This window comes from Psittacula echo (genome assembly GCF_963264785.1).
Source record: "Psittacula echo genome assembly, chromosome: 6".
In the NCBI taxonomy this organism is placed as follows: domain Eukaryota; kingdom Metazoa; phylum Chordata; class Aves; order Psittaciformes; family Psittacidae; genus Psittacula; species Psittacula echo.
In genome coordinates, this window is record NC_137743.1 from 64,448,525 (window position 1) to 64,466,733 (window position 18,209).

Consider the following 18,209-nt stretch of genomic DNA (forward strand, 5'->3'; position numbering starts at 1 on the left):
GTAAAATGAGCATTTAGTAAATTCACTGAAGCAATTAGTAAAGAATAACCAACATGCTCACTTTCTAGTTGCATTTGCATTTTTCCGTACAAGTATCCGTACATGCTAGCTTTTAGGAATGTGGTACTTCCAGAGAGATTCTTAAACATTCCTGAGGAAAAGAACAATGATTGTTCATTCTAACTCTAATTCGCCTTTTTCAGAAATGCACTTGCATATGAGAAGTTCTGTAGCCTATTTGTGAATAGTAACTAGGAAGAATAAACTGGTTCTCATAATCCAAGCTGTGGAATGTCATGTATCTAGTACTATGTTCAATCCTCGTTTTCTTTTCATAAACTTGTGGAATGCTCAGAGCCTCTAGGGACACACTCAGGACAGCTCTGCTATTTGATGGTTGAGTACCCCACTGGATGGAGCTGTGGCATGAACTCAGGGCAGTACTATGGATACATGTAGAATCATCATGCTCAGTGTCTAATATATATTGAACTAGAAATTCCTAGTTTAACTAACAAGCAAGTCCCAAACATTTTCTCACATGGAAGAACAGTGTAGCTGCCTGTAAAGGTGTTCAGTATCCTCTTATTCTGTGGTTTTAGAAGCATACCTTTTTTATATTAATGTCAGATAGTAAAGAAAAAAGGAACATACAATAAAAAATGTAATCTTTATTATTTTGGCGCATTAATAATGTTCTTTAGCATCAGTTAGGGTAATAGTAGCATCTTCCTGCATGCAGTTCACTAATACAGTATTAGTCAATAATTTTAATAAAAGTAATCTGTATTTAATTTTCCTGTGTAAGAAACATAAAATGTCCTGATGTGTTGGATTATACAATTTTGCTACTTTCTTTGTGTGAAAAAATATTGTGGACCCAAGGTAACATTTAGAACTGTTATAGTGCAACATGAATCAAAAAAATCTGTGAGTAAACACGAGAAAAGATTAAGGATTCTGTGAAAGAAAGGTTGTATCTGAAAACTTATGATGCAGGCACTGCTTAGACATTCAATTTCAACTTGACACCATTTCCCAACTGCAAAAAACAGATTTTAAAAAGAAAATTATGAGGTTATTTCACAGAAAGTATTGACATGTTTGCAAATATTGCAAAAAAAAAAAAAAAAAAAGAACCTACAGCTATCCATTCTTTCATCTATACCTTGTTCTCTGGAGTTCTTCTGTGAAAAAGTGCTATGGACAGAGTAACAAAAATGGTGTGACATCAACCTGAAGATAAAATTCTGTTCTCATTTTATGTACATAATGCTGAAAAATAAAATAAAATTATTTTTACAGTATTTATATTTGCTTATAAAATCCTAACATTATTTTCAACAGGTTTAGTAGTTTTCAATGTCTGTACAGTTTGGATATACACTATATGCTTCAAAAATGTAAACCAAATAAGCTCCTAATTAGCTGCAAAATATTGCTTAATGGTATGAAGGAATGAGGTCTTGTAGAGTAGTTTATTTCATTTAGCTCTGATGTATGCCTTCGTGTATTAGGAATCCTGGACAGTCAGAGGAGCAGCAGCATAGGCAATATAAACATGCACTGATAGCATCCAAACTATCTATAATGGCAGATAATACATAATTTTACCTGTTGAATGCTTGTACGCTACACTTATTGTGGTACATATTTGATGCAATAAATGTGCTAAGGTCATTATCTGTTTGCTCAAACATGCACCACAGGTTAAAAATTACTATTTACATAGCAGAGGGCTTTTCATTAATGTGTACAACAACATCAATCTTATCGAGAGCTGAAGATGGCTAAACAATACTGCAGGATAAAGCAGGACAACTTTATAAAGGGCTCTTAATCAATTTGGAGAGCTGAGGCAGATTCATTTATTATTTGTATGCAGAAAGACATTTGGCAAAGACAAAATCTGTGACTTCACACCCAGAAAGAAGTTTGCGCTTTCTGAAACTAAATGGTTTGTGCAAAAACTGATCTGTCTCTACTGTTCTTTTGAGTTATAGGAGATTTTACAGACGAACCAAGACTTGTTTGGATATGATACAACATGAATACATTAATTAAGCACTCAAAATCTATTATTCCTTCCCAGAAACACTGTGCTAAAAAAATCTGTTGTTCTTTGTGACTTAATGTTATTTTCATGCATGATCTATAAGTGCAGCATGCCTTCATGCAAATCATTTCTGCATCTATACTAGTCGTATAATAGAACACCTGGCCCTTGTACCTGTAACAGGGTACTTAATCCCCTTTCCCAACAGAAGCCCCATTTACAAAAATAGTCACATATCATAAACAATATATGAATAAAAATAAGATGAATCCACCAACACAGATCTTGTAAAAATATGACGTATGTGGCAGTTGAAATGCAAACAGTGGATACAGTTACCATATTGTTTTATGCTAAACACACAAATACTTGGTTTGCACCCCTTTAACTGGTCCCTACAGTCTGCGTAGCCATTTTTTCTCTCCTCTTCAGCAGTGTCAGCTGGTAGTGTGAACAGTAACCTCCTGTCAAGGTTGTTTCCCTATATCACAGTCACAATCACTGTCTTTTAATAGGCACTGACCTTTAATGTACAGTATATTTGTAAAAATTGTCAGTTTGGCATAGACCTCCAGCAGGAGTCCTCTTGACACGAACACATGATCCTTACAAGGGTATGAACTATTTTGCACACAGATGATTTTGCTTGCTATTTACTTTTATTTCTGACCAGCTTTATCTTCCTTTTCATGCTTTTCTTTGACTGGCCTTGTTACACGATCGTAAGAAGGTGGACAAACTGCTGTTGATGCAGTTACAGTTTTCTCTGTAAATGAGTTTTCATTTAACTTGTCAATGAGGATTTCATCTTTTATGCCCTGACCAGCCCCTCCTTCAGTTTTGTTTTTGTTATAGATAAAGGAAGCTTGTTTTACTGTTCGTTTTAAAAGGTGACGTCTATAAGCCCGCTGGATAATGACAGCAGATACTTCCTCCTGTTTTCTCTTTAATGTTGTTGTAATTGGTTCATAGGAAGCTTTTGAAGGATTGGATGCCATAAACCGATCTTCCATCTGTATTCTGAGGGCATCCATCTCCCCACTTTCCCCCAAAACACGCTTTGTGAAAGCAAACAAGATGTCAAGGCAGTGAATTCTGTCACCACTTACCATGGGCAGATCCATTGCAATAAGCTGGACTTTGTTTGGTTTGGGTAGATGAAGAGGAGGCTCAAGTGCTGCTGCAAAATCAGATAATTTCTCAAATTCCATGAATTGTGTTGCATCTGGATCAAACTTCTCCCAGACTTCATAGAACATCTCAAAGTCATCCTCGCTCAAGGGTTCAGCACTTTCTTCAGTAGCAACACCAAAGTTCTCCAAAATCACAGCAATGTACATGTTCACCACTACCAGAAATGATATGATAATGTAGCTGACAAAGAAGAAAATCCCAACAGAAGGGTTGCCGCAGTCGCCTTTCACTGAGCTCCCCGGATGAGCTTTGTTAGGGTCACAGTCTGGCTCCCCACTGTTAAGAATTGGGGCTAGCAAACCATCCCAGCCTGCAGATGTAGTAATTTGAAACAGGCAGATCATGCTGTTGCCAAACGTCTCAAAGTTGAACATATCATCTATACCCGCTTCCCTCTTAACGTAGGCAAAGTTAGACATGCCAAATATTGCGTAGATAAACATGACAAGGAACAGCAGCAGACCAATGTTGAACAAAGCAGGAAGAGACATCATCAAAGCAAAAAGCAAAGTGCGGATTCCCTTAGCGCCTTTAATAAGACGCAGGATTCGGCCGATTCTGGCAAGTCGGATGACTCTGAATAGTGTTGGGGACACAAAATACTTTTCAATCATCTCGGCTAAAAACATACCTAAAACAGAAAGAAATAAACCCAAGATACATTACTCCACATCAGAGTAGAAATTTGGAAAAATAGATTTAAGACTGGTTGTTCTATGTGGCAGTTAAATATATTCTGTAGATTCTACTTGCATAATTACTGTTATACCAGTTATACTTAGTATTTACAGGAGAAATATATGTTGAAAGATTATAAGTTTCAATGGTTGGAATAGGTAAATTATTAAATACAACTAGAAGTTGCATGAGTAACTATTCTATGATTCTATGATTTAGTTGTAAACTTTGCAAGTGGAAGTTCACCTTATATTCATTTTACCTTCTTTTTAGTTTAATAGAAACTTACCTACTATTGAGAGAATGACGACTACAAAATCAAAAATGTTCCAGCCTATAGTGAAATAATAATGACGAAGTGAAATTAATTTCAGGACACATTCTCCAGTGAAAAGGACAATGAACACCAGGTTTATCCAGTATAAAATATTTTCCATTTCTTTACTCTGGTCATCAGTTTCTACCATCATGGTAACCATGTTAAGACAAATAAGAATCATGATGCTGATGTCAAATACTTGTTGTGTCACAAAATCAAAAACCATGCCTTGGAATTTGTTCTGAGGAGAAAATAAAAAAACAAAAACAAATGTCCAGTACAAACTGTAATTGTTTTTCTTTTCCCATTAGAAGAAAGCAGAAAAATACATGCAGTAAGGCCTACAAGACCTCAATAAAAGCAAAACTAGTGATCTTAAGTATACTAGTCAAATTAAGGTGAGTACAACAGCTTAGTTCAGCCTCTATGGTTTGTATATTCATACATAAACTGGTTGCAAGGGAAAAATAAATTTTCTTTTTAATGTGTTTTCATTTTTCGTTTTTGCTGATTGATAGACTAATTAATGCTAATTTTCTCATGGGCATATTTCTGCTCTCTGTATATCAATAAAACCCAAGCTGTTCATAAATAGCTATTGGTCTGATGTGTATAAATAGATTTACCCCTGGTCTTGGTATAGGTTTTTGTGGTTTTTTGGATCCCAGCTTTTTCATTGCATTGTAGTATTTCTTCTGCTCTTCTGTCATAAATATGTCTTGACCTCCAAAGTAAAAACATGAAATCAAAACTGGTTATAATCACATTTATATGCAGTGTTGAAAAAACTCTTGAAGAGAAATATGATTTACTTACTTCATGAAAATCAAGAAGACTGAATTGGGAAAAGCTCTTAGCTATCAAATGCAGCTGTCTGCAATTTATGCATTTAGTCCAGAACTTGTCTGGACATCCAGTATTGCATTTCACAAAAACCAGTAATGCAACATTTTTCTACAGTTATTTTTCTCACACTTCAAGAAGTCCTTTTGAGAACCTCTTTTCTTTTATAGGGAGAGGTATGGTAAGCAGCATCTGAAATAAGCTTGAATAGCCTAGGCTGATCAATATTATCACTTCTGACCTGCAATTTTAGTGAAACAAAGGAACCAAAGTCAGGTTTTCAGCACGTGAATGTGTTAGTGCTTTAGGTATCTCTAGTTTAGCAATCACAACATGAAGACTGGGACTTACAGTCTTCAAGGTCTTTGAGAAGACGGATTATCAGACTTTGGAGAAACCAAAGATTGGAGCATTTCTGTGTACAATGAGGTTCTGATTAGCAAAAGCCATTACTGGCCTTTGGAGTCTGACAGTGAAGATGAAGAGAACATTATTTATGGTTCTTTCATGGCAACCTAACCCAAATCCACTGTCCATAGTAACTTTCCTGTAGAAGCAGCTTGAATGAAAACCCATCAGACTCCACATACATCTAGAAGTAAATTCTTCATGGATAAAGGATATTTGCAGACATCTAGTTCCAGGAATGTTTATGAACATGTAGGACTGGATGCAGCCATTTTGTGGATGAGTGCTTGGGAAGCCTGAAGACATGGGATACAGTAGACAGGCTCCCTAACTATATACCTCTGGGGCTTTAGCATGTACAGTTTCCAAAAATGTTACTTAGCAACATTAACAAGAAAGTGATGAAGACCAGTAAGGTAAAATTAAATGAGTAGTTCATAGCTGCTTCTGTCCTTTAGGTTTCATTACCTTGTCTATTTACAGAAAATAATTTTAAAGGTGAGCATCTGATACTCAGACCATCTGTACTAGTGAGATTATCTACATCTGTACTATGAAACAATAAAAAAATGCCCTGAGATAGTTACAAACCACTACTGTTCTGTATCTTTTCAGATCATTCAGAACTTGATTACTTGAGATCAATAAAACAGTAGTCTATACCAGTGTGATGAAATAATGCTTTATTTTTATAACCAGGTAGCTATTATTTTTATGCTGATAGAATCCCTACAAATCAAGGGAAAAAAAAAAAAAAAGGAAAATCAAGAAATTGTGACTGCTTTATGTAGAGGCCTAAATCAGGGGCTTGATCATGTAAGGAGATTTCATGAAGTTTAGGCGTTGAAAAGCTTTTTGAGGAAGACTAAACTGGACATTGAAACCGAAAGGGTCTGCCCCATTTACTAGAATGTTAAATCTTGCTATATTGATGTATACTACATCTTGGTAAGATTTTATATCCTAATATAATTCAGCTTTTTCAATTCTGAACAAACCTTGTGTGTGCATTCCATATATCATGCACTTGCAAAAATGCAGTATTTTAGATTATCTTCAGAAAAGAAATGAAACAATACTTATCTTCTTTTTCTGCTGATTGAAGTTATCAATAATGACACCAATGAAGAGGTTCAGGGTGAAAAAAGACCCAAAAATGATAAAGATGACAAAATACAAATACATATACAGATTGTCTTCATACTTGGGTTGCTGTAATACCTAAGGAAAAAAAAAAAGAAATATCATTTCTAAGATTTCATGTGAAAATTTTAGCTGAACAAGAGGCAAAATGCCCTTAATATTTTGTGTTTGGACAACACTCTTGTCACTTATGTCAATGCATTTTGTCCATTCCACCAATTACTGACAGCATCTGGAAGTTTGTGTTCAGTTTTCTACAATTTGTTACAGGAGAATCTCATATTAGTTAATTTAATTTTGTTTCATTCTATTATATGGATATTAATTGATTTCATAAGATATATAAAGACACTATTGTTGATAGACAGACCTCAAGAAGAAAAGTCAATTTAAAATATTTGCAGTACTTACATCTCTTGAGTCAATAGCTGCATACATAATATCCATCCAGCCTTTAAATGTAGCCTGTAAATAGTACACACCTGTTTAAGCATAGAGCTTGAAGACAATTCATATAATTATTTCCAGCAACTGAGTACAACACCTGGAATAATTAGCATAACATGAGATTTCTAGATAATTTTGTCTCTTTGTCTCTTAGCCTTCTTTTCAGCAGTGCTGCATATCCACCTATTTTGTCTTCATATTAACATTTTAAGCAGTAAGCATAATTAACTTATTTCTAATTAATTATCACAAATGATAGAATGCAGTGTCATTTTAGCGGACTAAATGTTCATCAGATCTTGCCAACTGCAGAGGCTATGTACGGCTGAGTAATAGCCTTACGTAACTGAGTTGCCACCAATGAAGACTGATGTGCAATTCCTCATTTTCAAATCAGTCATTAAGGTGGCAACCAAAGGGAACCAAAAATTTGATCAGCTCAGAAAAGCTATTTTTCTATCAGAGTGTTGATTTTTCTCTACTTTGAAAGACTTTACATGATACAGTAACTCCATTTTCACTTTAAATGTATTGCAGTTTACAGAGGCTAGATCTCTCTGATGTGTTCTGAGATGCACTGATAAGAAGATGTGGTTTATGTGCATCAAAGACTGAATAGGCCTCATAGGTGGAGCATTTAATGGACTTTTATAGCTATTCCATCTGCCTAAAATCTGTAACTTTTTATATATGACAGTGAGGTTTAGATTAGTTCATCTGAGTGTTCAAAACAAAGTAATTTTCTCTCTCTCGTAGAAATTAGTTCTCTTTTGACAAGGCAACAACCCCAAGTAGAAATCACTCAGGGTTTAATCCAGTTGTGCTCTAAATAAAACAATGTAAGATAGTTCTGTGTTATTTAATTCCCTATTATATTTTTCGCTAAACAAAGCTGCAGATTGCTGGTTCCTTCACATTCCTTGCCATGGAGATCAGTCACAGAAATAACTTGGAAATGGAACACTCTTCATCCATGGTTATTTCTCCGTCATTTTGAGGTTTCATTTCCAGTGCAGGTTTCAAGAAAGCTTGGCTTATGCCACATACAAAGCAGCTGGTGAACTTAAAATGAAAAGGAATTATTTTCTTAAGAGGAAAAGATGTCCCTTACGTTTCTGAAACAGTAGAATACTAGGAGATCGTGATCACATCTTGGGGCCAACCCAGAAATTATGTTCAGGCGACTTACAGTTAATACAATGAAATCAAAGTGTAGTATCAGAGGACCAATAAATCAGTAATAAATCTGAAACAAGTAGAAGTCTCAGCTGAAAAATTTTAAGTACTTGTGGAATATTTGGACTGCAATGGATTAAGAGAGGTGAGATCAGCTTTATTTATGTAATTCCTGTTAGACTTTCAATGGTGGACACTCCACAGCCTCATAAAACATATTTATTCCAGAATTATTACTTCATGTCTTACAGGCACTACTTTTGTTTCTCTCTTGGTACATTATTTGCATTCTTTAGAATTTCATACCTTAGGATGAAATCGGCACTTCAAGCTGAAACAATAAGTGCAAATAACCTGCCTACTTTTACATCAGAAAGATGATGCAGATGACAGGGTAGCTCTTCTGCAAAGTGTGTGCTGTTGCCTCAGATTCAGACACATCTTTGCATATCATCCTCCAGGCAAAGTGGAATTATTGTTTTTTGTAAATTTGTTGGTGTAGACTAGACTAACTAGAGTGAATGGAAAAAAAGAAATTAATTCTAAAATACTAAGCTTCACAATCATCAGTAAAGTACTCCATTATAATGAGAGTACCTTTCAGTTAGTGTTAGGAAAAAGAGCTGAAGAACTGAGCTGTTGTATGATGATTATTACCATTATTAAAATGGCAACTTAAAGAAAGTGTGTGGGTGGGAAAATATACCACTACTATCTTGAAGTTCAAAATATCTAAAGTAAAGTGTGCATTTTCCACAATGAGTTTCACAAAACCATATTACTGTTACTGAAAAAATTTAGGAAAAAAACCCCAAACTTATTAAAATTAAGTGATTTTAATAATAAACCATGCTGCTTCATCATGTTATTTATTTTAGTCTAAATCCCTCCTGAAAATCAGTAGGAATCAGTGAATATAATTGTCATTATGCAAAAACATTTATACTAGTGGAGAACTTAGCTGTGAGAAAATGGATTCTTAATTCCGAAAGCAGAAGTGTCAGTTTAGTGAGAGAATTTGTAATTTTTAAATATGTTGCTGAACAATAGCAAATAATAGAACTGGAGTTTCAGTGTCAAGGCATCTGTATAGTGAAATAATCTTATTTCTACTGCATTCAGTAGAAGCTTAGGCTAGCTTATGTTAGGCTCAAATTTATTTGCAACACATTTTCTTTAACAGAAATAAGGTATTATTTGGGCATATGTGCACACTGAATGGAATATAACACAGAAATATGACTAAGATCAAATTCTTCATTTCTTTTTGTATTTTCAAAAATAAAAATATATTGTATATGTTTGGTGACACTAAATCAGGAGTAATTCATTGATTTCAAAGATTACAGCAGTGTAACTGAAATCAGCATCTGTTCCAAATGCTGGGGATTGTTTTCCCCTCAAGGAATTTTGAAAAACATATATTTAAATGCAGATTCAAATGTAATTAGAGGAACGATCAAAACAAAAATCCCCAATCTACTTCACTATTGTTAGAAGCATGTAGGCTTTTTCCCTGATGAAGAGTTTTGATGAAGTTATAAGTAATTCTGAAGCTTCACTACTCCATTTCTTTACCAGAAATAATGACCAGGAAGATTCACATTACCTTTTGGACGTACAATAGCATTTGGCTTTTAAAATACTAACCTGCTGGAACTTTCAAGCTCTCCCAGCCTTATAGCCCTAATTCAGATTCTGATTTTACCCTACAATTCGCAAGACATGTTTTTTAGTTTGTATTAGTAACAGCCAAATATTGTAATGTTGTGCTTTGAGACCCACTGGTTTGCCACATTTTATCCTTGTAAGCAGGATATAAGCTTACCAACAGGATAAAAGCAGGCCTTCAGGAGATTTACTTACCAAAGAATCCAAACACTAAGTTCAAGTTAAGTAGGCATAAGGCCATAGAAATATCAGGGCAGATGCCACATCTCTTTGTGTACACCGACCTCTTCCTCTTCCTCATTGATGCATGAAAATTGTCAAAGGAGTTTCTCCAGCAGATCTGTCTCTGCTTTGACGCTTTTCTTTAGGGACAGAGAAATACTCAAGCAAGTTCAGACCAAGAAATGAAAAAGTCTGCAGATCCATATTGACCAACATAAGCTACGCTGTGTCATAGAAGCAAAAAATCCTTACAGAGAGAAGGTGTACTTATGACTGATGGAAGGAATATTTACACTCCAACTTAAAATTATGTAAGAACTTTGGAAAATAGTCTCTGATTAACAGAGCCTGTGATTAATAAAGTCAAACTTGATTGTATCAGTTGCACATATTGATAGCCTATATCTTGGGGCAGAAAGAATTATAGCATTGTTATCAATACTGAAGATTTTCTACACACACTCCTGCCCCAAAAGAAAAAAATACAATATGCAAACCAAAAATTAGTTTGTTCTTTTTTGTAAGTCCCTCATTCCAGAAATTCATTCACTATCACTGCCAAGTAAACTCAAGAAACAGCTTGCTATAGAGTTCTTTTTGATTAAAAAGCCACTGCCACACATTTCCAATCCTTTTTTTTTTTTTGGAGCTTAGAATATTTCTTTTTGAAATTACCCCACTTCTATTGAGTATTTCTGTGTGAAATGTCTGTTTCTTTTCTATATTACTCTTAAAAAAGAGTCTTTGGGTTTTTTTTTTTCTGCAATGAACAGATCATATACTACCATAAAAGGCTTTTCATGATCCATAACAAATATTGTTCACAAGAATTATTTGTCTTTCCCAGAATAATACAATTCTCAGTGCCAGGGTTCTTTTGGCTTATTTTCATCTGTAATTTTTTTTGTCATGAAAATAGCACTACTTCCAGCTGTATTCGTACCACATAGAAAACCTCAGTGGTGCAGCAAATAAAGATTTGTGTTGTATTACCTATAACCCAGAAAAGCTGACAGGATTTACAGTATTCTTCTTTGACAGACTCGAAGGGCATGAGTTAGAAGATAGAATGGAAATAATACAAGATTGCAAGAGGCAGCTTTTGGTAGTTTGTTTCCAGCTTCCTGAAAAAGGGACCTTGTATCAGTAATTCATGCATTGGTATTTATCACTGAATTTGTCATTAGAAAAATGACATTGGCCTCTGTTGGGTTATTTTTGCAGGTCCATTACACCCTAAACAAAAGTCTGTGCTTGACGTTGTTAAGTTGGAGAATCAAATTACTTCAGTAGACCTTTAAACTAATCATTAAGATGTTAAAAAAAGGCTATTAATGTTCACATTGCGTGCACAGAAAGCACATTCACTGGCAGCCATGATTTTCAATCAGATTTTTCAGGCTTAATACCTTATTTGGGCCAAATACTCAAGTCCCAATAACTTTATTTTTCTCTCTGACATCGTAATGGATGCCTATAATTGAGCAATACCTTAGTATTTACTCTTCTTTACTGTTCCTAGAAGCTGAGAAGGAAGGGTAGGGAAATCTAGGGTTCTGACACACCTATTCACTTCTCATATTTCTTCTGAACATGATGGCTGTCTAGATTCTCATCCAAATTACTTTATATATCAAATAGAAAATCACCTTATAAATATCTTCTTTGATTGAGAAGATAATGTAAGAATCTCAAACATTCATGAATTGTAGCCTTTCTTGTGTTCATGAAGGTGAGAAAAAAACCCCATTGATTCTGTACATTTTAAAGCATTAACTGAAAACCAAGCGGGTACTTTCCTTCCTCTTCCCTAGAGCTTTTATCATTCCATAACTGCAAAATCACTACTAGTGTCTTACTTACCAAACCCTATAAAGATGCAGAGACAAGTGTCTAGTTTGCGCAACGACAGAAGTGCCCCCTTTTTTTTCTGGTATGTTATAGAAAAAATCTCTTCATGCTTTTACAAGCACTTTAATAATACAGAAAAAATAAGTAGTGTTGTCACTGACATTCTACTCACACACAGAGAGAAAAATCCATCCATTAGGCAAGCCTTTGATATTGGTGCAAACTCTCTGTATTGTAGATACCGCAAAAACAGCTGGTGTGTCCTTCCATGAGAGATAGGCCCCCTTGTGGTGGTCTAGATCAATTTTTCCTTTGGAAACATGGGAACAATTGGCAAATTTCTCCCAATTTGCCTGCCAGAACAATCCAATAATTTAGGAATCTAAGTCTTCATGTAAGAAATCTTTGCTGCTTTTCAATGAAGAGAAGATGGAATAAGATGTGCATAGGTGGGACACTGAAACATATATGACTGCAATTAGCTAAGGGGGCCACAAAGGCAGGTAAAAATGTACCTGGTATTATCCCTGTCCCACTACTGAAGGAATAGTTGCAAACCACTTGCAAAGGATTTCGTTGATGTCTTGTTTCTGCTGAACATGTGTAATAAAGCATTCTTTCCCCCTGACTCCCAAAGGGGATTCTAGGCCAGTGGATATAAAAAATAAGACAGAGAAAATAAATATTTAAAGTCTTCCTATTATAATCCATTTTTTTACCAAAATTAAAATGTATTCAGTAGCTTATTTCTTTAGTGCTGGTAGTCCCTCTCTGCTATTTCTTGGTGTGACAGTAAAGTATATAATAAAACATAGTGAAATTTAATTGTCAGGGTTACCAGTCACACAGTCACACAGCTGTATGAGCTGCGAGAGGCAGATCACAGAGCTCGGAACTAGTTTTAGACCCTGTGCAGAACAATGTTGATACCACTGCATCATGTTGCTGATTTGTATTATTGAGATTTCTTATGCCAATGTAAAAGCTAGAAACTTATTTATAACCCATAAAAATGAAAACTAAGCTTCTGCAGAATTAGACAGAAACCTCAAAAAACCATAGAGGTTGCTGAAGGCACAAAACAAAAGTTAAAATCCAGCACTTTCTTGATTAAAGCTGGGTCAGATTATTAGCTACTCCAAAATACAAAGATAGCTAGTTGTGAGGATACACTTTTTGATAGTGAAGGCATAACCCTATAGTATTTTACAGCGTATATTTTTTTCCTTCTTTTCTTCACTCAGTTTTTGCTAAATAAACTCCACTAGATGCTTATGCACAGAAATAGCAGGGAAAATATTTCACAGATTAGAGTACCTAATGATATTTTTGTTTTCTTATTTCTCTTCTGAATGAGAAATTACTTAGATCATGTAAGTCAGCACTGGTGGCAGCCACATCACTGAGATATGATTTCCTACCTGGAATTCTTCTCTGTGACTTAATCACACCAATGCCAATTTTGGTTTTCAGCAACAGTAAAACTTAAAATGCCATTCCTAAGTACTTCTAGAAATCTAAAGTTAGAAGGGGATGGGGGACGAAGGGAGCTATAAATAGGAAAAATAACCCTTGTTCTGTTGGATGTCCTAAAAATTCTTTATTCATCTTAGTAGGCTCTACTTGCTGCTTACTACAAAAGGAGTAATCAGTTATCAGGGGAGTGGCATCACTAAGCCACAGATATAAATCATCAAGCAAATGTTTTCTGTCTTTGTTGTTAAAACTGCTTTTCACTATTACATATAAACAGAAAGAGGTATATAAAGAGTGATCACTTACTACTTGAAGTAAAGAAAGATACCCAAATCCTACATTATCAAAGTTTACTTTCACGTTTTTCCATCGGGCACTTTGATTGTTTTTTATGAGTTCCTCGCACTGACTAAAATTGTTGATTTGGTCGACTTCAAACCTTTCATCAGTTGTGGTGTTAACACAGTAGTAGAACTTCCCAGCAAACAGATTTACTCCCATGATGCTGAAAATGAGCCAGAATATAAGACAAACGAGAAGCACGTTCATGATAGATGGAATTGCTCCTAAAAGGGCATTCACAACCACCTAATACACAAATACAGGGGGAAAAAGAAAAGAGTGTAAGAAAGAATATTTACAGCAACACTTTTGTATACTGTTTTACCAATGCTTAATAAATTCTTATTCAGAGACTAATGCTATAAATGTTAAAGCAGTACATTAATACCTGTAGTGTTGCACTGTTCTTTTAAATACATAACATTAGTACATGTAATGAAAAGAAAATAAGTGAGAAAAAAAAAAATTAAAAGAAAAACAAAAGAGAAGACCTGGTGGTAGTAAGATGAAGCCTGCCACTGATTTGTTCTATGTAAAACACCCCAAACATGTTAAATATAAATACAGACATAATAAAATTTGAAAATGCATCAAATTATAGTTTAAAAATGTTTAAAGAAAAATGGCAACCTGTAGATTTGATCAACATAGCTTTGAAATTTAAGCTGAAAACTTAAATGCCATGAATCTAGAAACTAAGCTCTACGTTAGAAGGATTATGCAAGAATTAAATACGTATCTTTATTGCCTTATCATTCCATGCAAGATTATAACAAAGATTAATTTCTTTGTATAGAAAAGCAAGACAGTTTTGCAGTATGTGTCTACTTGAATCAACATAATTTATTTCAAGCTCCAGTCTTATTGTTCCATGTATTCAGTTTTAATCAGTAATACCTTTAATTTATCTAAAGAAGGACACATATCGAGGACGTAGTTAGGGTGTTTGAGTTTGCATTTTACATTATTTTTGACCACTTGCCTTCTAAGCCCCCAATAATTACTTATGTAGATAAAAACTGTATTTTTTTCTGATATATACAGTAATTAATCACATGTGTCTGTCACAGCTATCAAAGCTTATGTGATTTTTTTTGGCTAATATTTGAGCAATTATTTCCATATACACAAGTTATATTTTATTTTAAATGTTACTTTTTTTCTTTTTAAAACTTTTAGGACCTTGTAGGAAGGTAAACCAAAATACTCTGATTCTCAGTAATCCAATTACTGCAGTAAGACAGGCAAGGATTGGCATGGATACTTGGGGTGTATGAAGGCATTTTAGTTCATTCTTGTTCCCTGATTTCTGCAACATACAGGGATCTTCCCACTACTAACTTCTAACTTCTGAGCAATTTCAGAGCTGCTCAATCTTACTACCTGTATTTCACAGCCTTCTGAAGGCCTTTGGAAGCAGAGTATTGTGGTTGTGTTACGCGTCACTCAGCAAACCTCCTCCCAAATGTTATGGCCAGGAACTGGGACCTGTTTAGAGATCTTGGGTAGAAATGTTATTTTCAGGCATATTTTCTTCTCATTTTAAGGGCCTCCTTCATTGCCAGAGAGTAGAAATGAGACCTTTCTGTAACTGAGAATTACTGTTAATTTTTATAAAACTATGATTTTTTTAGAATTTAGCCTTTCTTGGCAGCTTCTGGTTTTGATGATAACTTTATAGGAAGCATGCTTGCTTCTTGAGATTTCTCTTATAGAAAATGTGAAGTGTCTAGGTGATGTATGCATAAGCTAGCCATTTTAAGAGGTATTTAAAAAGACTAACAAGGTCCCAGTAATATTCTGAACATAAGAAGCCATTTTCAAAAGGAGTGAGGGAAATGTTTTTTTTTCACTATCCTGTTGGGAGAAGAAATCTATTGCTACTTAGCTTGATAGAACTGAGAACAACATCAAATTAGGAATGCAATGATTCTGGAATTTATTCAAAGTCTGACCTGATCTATGACAGTGTATTATGTTATTGCAGCTTTGAAATTCTAGGCCAGCTAGAGCTTGTCTTATGTTTTCCTATTTTTTTCTTCACCTATAAGCATGTTCTGGATGTGTTACACTGATGGAATTCCTTTTTTAAATCTTGGTGAGAAACCTGAAAATAGAGATGTCAAGAAAGAAAGATAGGGATTTAGTCCTGCAACTTAAATACATTAAAGTTACCTATGCTTACAGGAAGAATGGTTTTGTATGAATTAAGTGCCTGTAGCAGTTACCTTTTTAACAACCCTGAGATCCACTGGGCTACAGCACAGATCCAGAACAGGCAGCAGAATACTAACAGCTACAGTAATTGTTACAACAATTATGAATTGATAATAGTCTTAGAAAGAAAGTTTTCTACAAAATGCCATCAGTGTATCTTGCATCTTTAGATGATCAGGTAATGCAGCCTCCCTAATGAGACTGCCAATAGGTCAGCCACATTTTATTGAATAAAAAGTGAACAGCTTCCAGCAACTGTTCCAACAGTGGTTCCAACAACTTATTTCATATAGGTCACTGAAAATCCATCAAATGGTAACAAGTTTTTGGTCACTACTGACCTGGCCTGGATGCGAACTGGTGACCTAGAGATGAAAGGCTCTGTATCCTATTACCAACCCCTTGAGCTATCCAGTCCCCCTGGAAGGTTTTTTAAGAAAAGAAGAAAAGAAAATTAAAACTTTTAGAAATTGTTTTTGTTTCTGTTTTGTTTCTGGTTTTTTGGGGGTTTGTTGGTTTGTTTTTTTTTTTTTTTTCCTCTACCAGTGCTGAGTCTTTGCCTTATCATATTTAAAACATAAAACTGCATTTTCACATGCTGGTCAGATGCTCGGCTGACTGTAAAGTCCACCTTAGGAAGAAGTCTTTAATTTCTTCTGTATATACCGTTGGAGGTAATTGTTTAATCAGTGTTTTTTATCCCACTTACTTTTTTGTTGTTTGGTTTGGGAATAGCTGAGGTATATCAGAATAACCAGGACAGGACATTAGCTTGCATAATATATATCCAAGATAGCACCCATACATACACACATGACACCTACACACATAAGTTACAGCAAATGGGCAGAAAAAAGTGAGAACCAGTTGAAAAGTGAACTCAATGCAGAAAAGAGATCAATTAGCATTTCTTAATTAAAATTTAGTTAAAAATTTAGCAAATAAAATTTGTCAATCTCATCTTGTAGAAAAGAGTCTGTAGTGGGTAAAAAAATGATGGCAGCTACAGCTCTCACTTCTTGTTCTTCAAATCTAAATCGGATGTGTGTGATTCTAAACGTATTTTTTATTTTAAAAAAGGTCTGTTCTGTTGGTCCTATTTCCCATTATTCCTTGATACAGAAGATAGTGCCAATAACTGGAAAAAGATGTTTGCAGAGTTGCTTGCTTCTTTGTTTAAATTACCTATGCATTTCCTCAAAGCTGGGATGCTGTTGGTCAGGCTGACTCTGGTGATCAAGCTGCAAAAGCCCAAGCTGATTCTGCATGTTCACCTTCTTATATCTTCAGGTAGGTGGAACTGCATTAAGTGCAAGTGAAAAGCAACACCTGACACCTACAAAGACAAACGTGCCCTAGACTATTATACATCTCAGTTGATATCTAGTGGAAAAAAAAAAATCATTGTGTGAAATCATGTCTTTTCTAGAAGAAAGCAGTATTTCATATACACAGAAGTGTAAACAATCTGTAATAAAAGAGGCCTAATTCTTTCTCACAAGCAGAGGTTTTTTAACTGTGTAGGAGATGGGTTTGAACTTGTGAAACACTGAATTCTAGCTGTTAAAATCAAGTAAAGATTTCTGCTGATATTTTACTCCAAATATGATGGTTTATACATAAGTATAAACATATTTTTCCCTTTTAAAACCCGACCTCTACCATCTAAAAATCAAACATTCTATAATGCCTTTTCATCCTAAAATGTTTTTAACAAGTTATAAAGTTGAAGGGACTGGCACCTCATCTGAATTTATACTGTTTTATAATTTCCCAAGGTGGCAGGAGTTCAGTGCAACAAAAGTGGTTGGGATAGTCCCTTTGTTCTGACCAAATAATAACAAAAATGCTGTAGTAATGGCTAGCTGTTCTCTGGGGCACTACAAAACAGATGATGAAAAATGCCTTCCTCTGAAGTTAGAAAAGCCAGTTCTACAAGTTTAACACAGCAAAAAGCCAGTGGGATCAGATGAAAGGGGTATGGAGCTTAAATTTGGAGAAGCTATGTCAGTTGGAAATGACCTGTGGGCCAGCAAACAGAATTCGAACACTGCCCAGTGCAGAGGATTAAGACTTATCCTCAGTGGAGGCTTTGTGATCTTTGCCACAGTTGCTTTATGTGAGGTTTAGAGGTGCCCAGGATGATGCAGTACAGGAAAAATATTC

General features: G+C 35.0%; 1 protein-coding gene across 3 annotated transcripts in view; it reads right to left on the reverse strand.

Annotated features, from left to right (window-relative positions):
* The window catches only part of LOC308222547 (sodium channel protein type 2 subunit alpha), a gene marked incomplete at both ends in the record, with an annotated part of 422,596 nt that overhangs the window by 359,939 nt on the left and 44,448 nt on the right, over window positions 1-18,209 (reverse strand). Inside the window, 6 exons of one of the 3 annotated variants that reach the window (XM_080620732.1) lie at window positions 2,716-3,881; window positions 4,218-4,488; window positions 4,874-4,998; window positions 6,578-6,719; window positions 7,053-7,106; window positions 13,791-14,072. The exons of the other annotated variants lie outside the window; for them this stretch is intronic. Coding sequence (XP_080476858.1) covers window positions 2,716-3,881; window positions 4,218-4,488; window positions 4,874-4,998; window positions 6,578-6,719; window positions 7,053-7,106; window positions 13,791-14,072 — 2,040 coding nt within the window. Of the gene's footprint in view, window positions 1-2,715; window positions 3,882-4,217; window positions 4,489-4,873; window positions 4,999-6,577; window positions 6,720-7,052; window positions 7,107-13,790; window positions 14,073-18,209 lie in introns of those variants that run through there. 3 annotated transcript variants of the gene reach the window in all.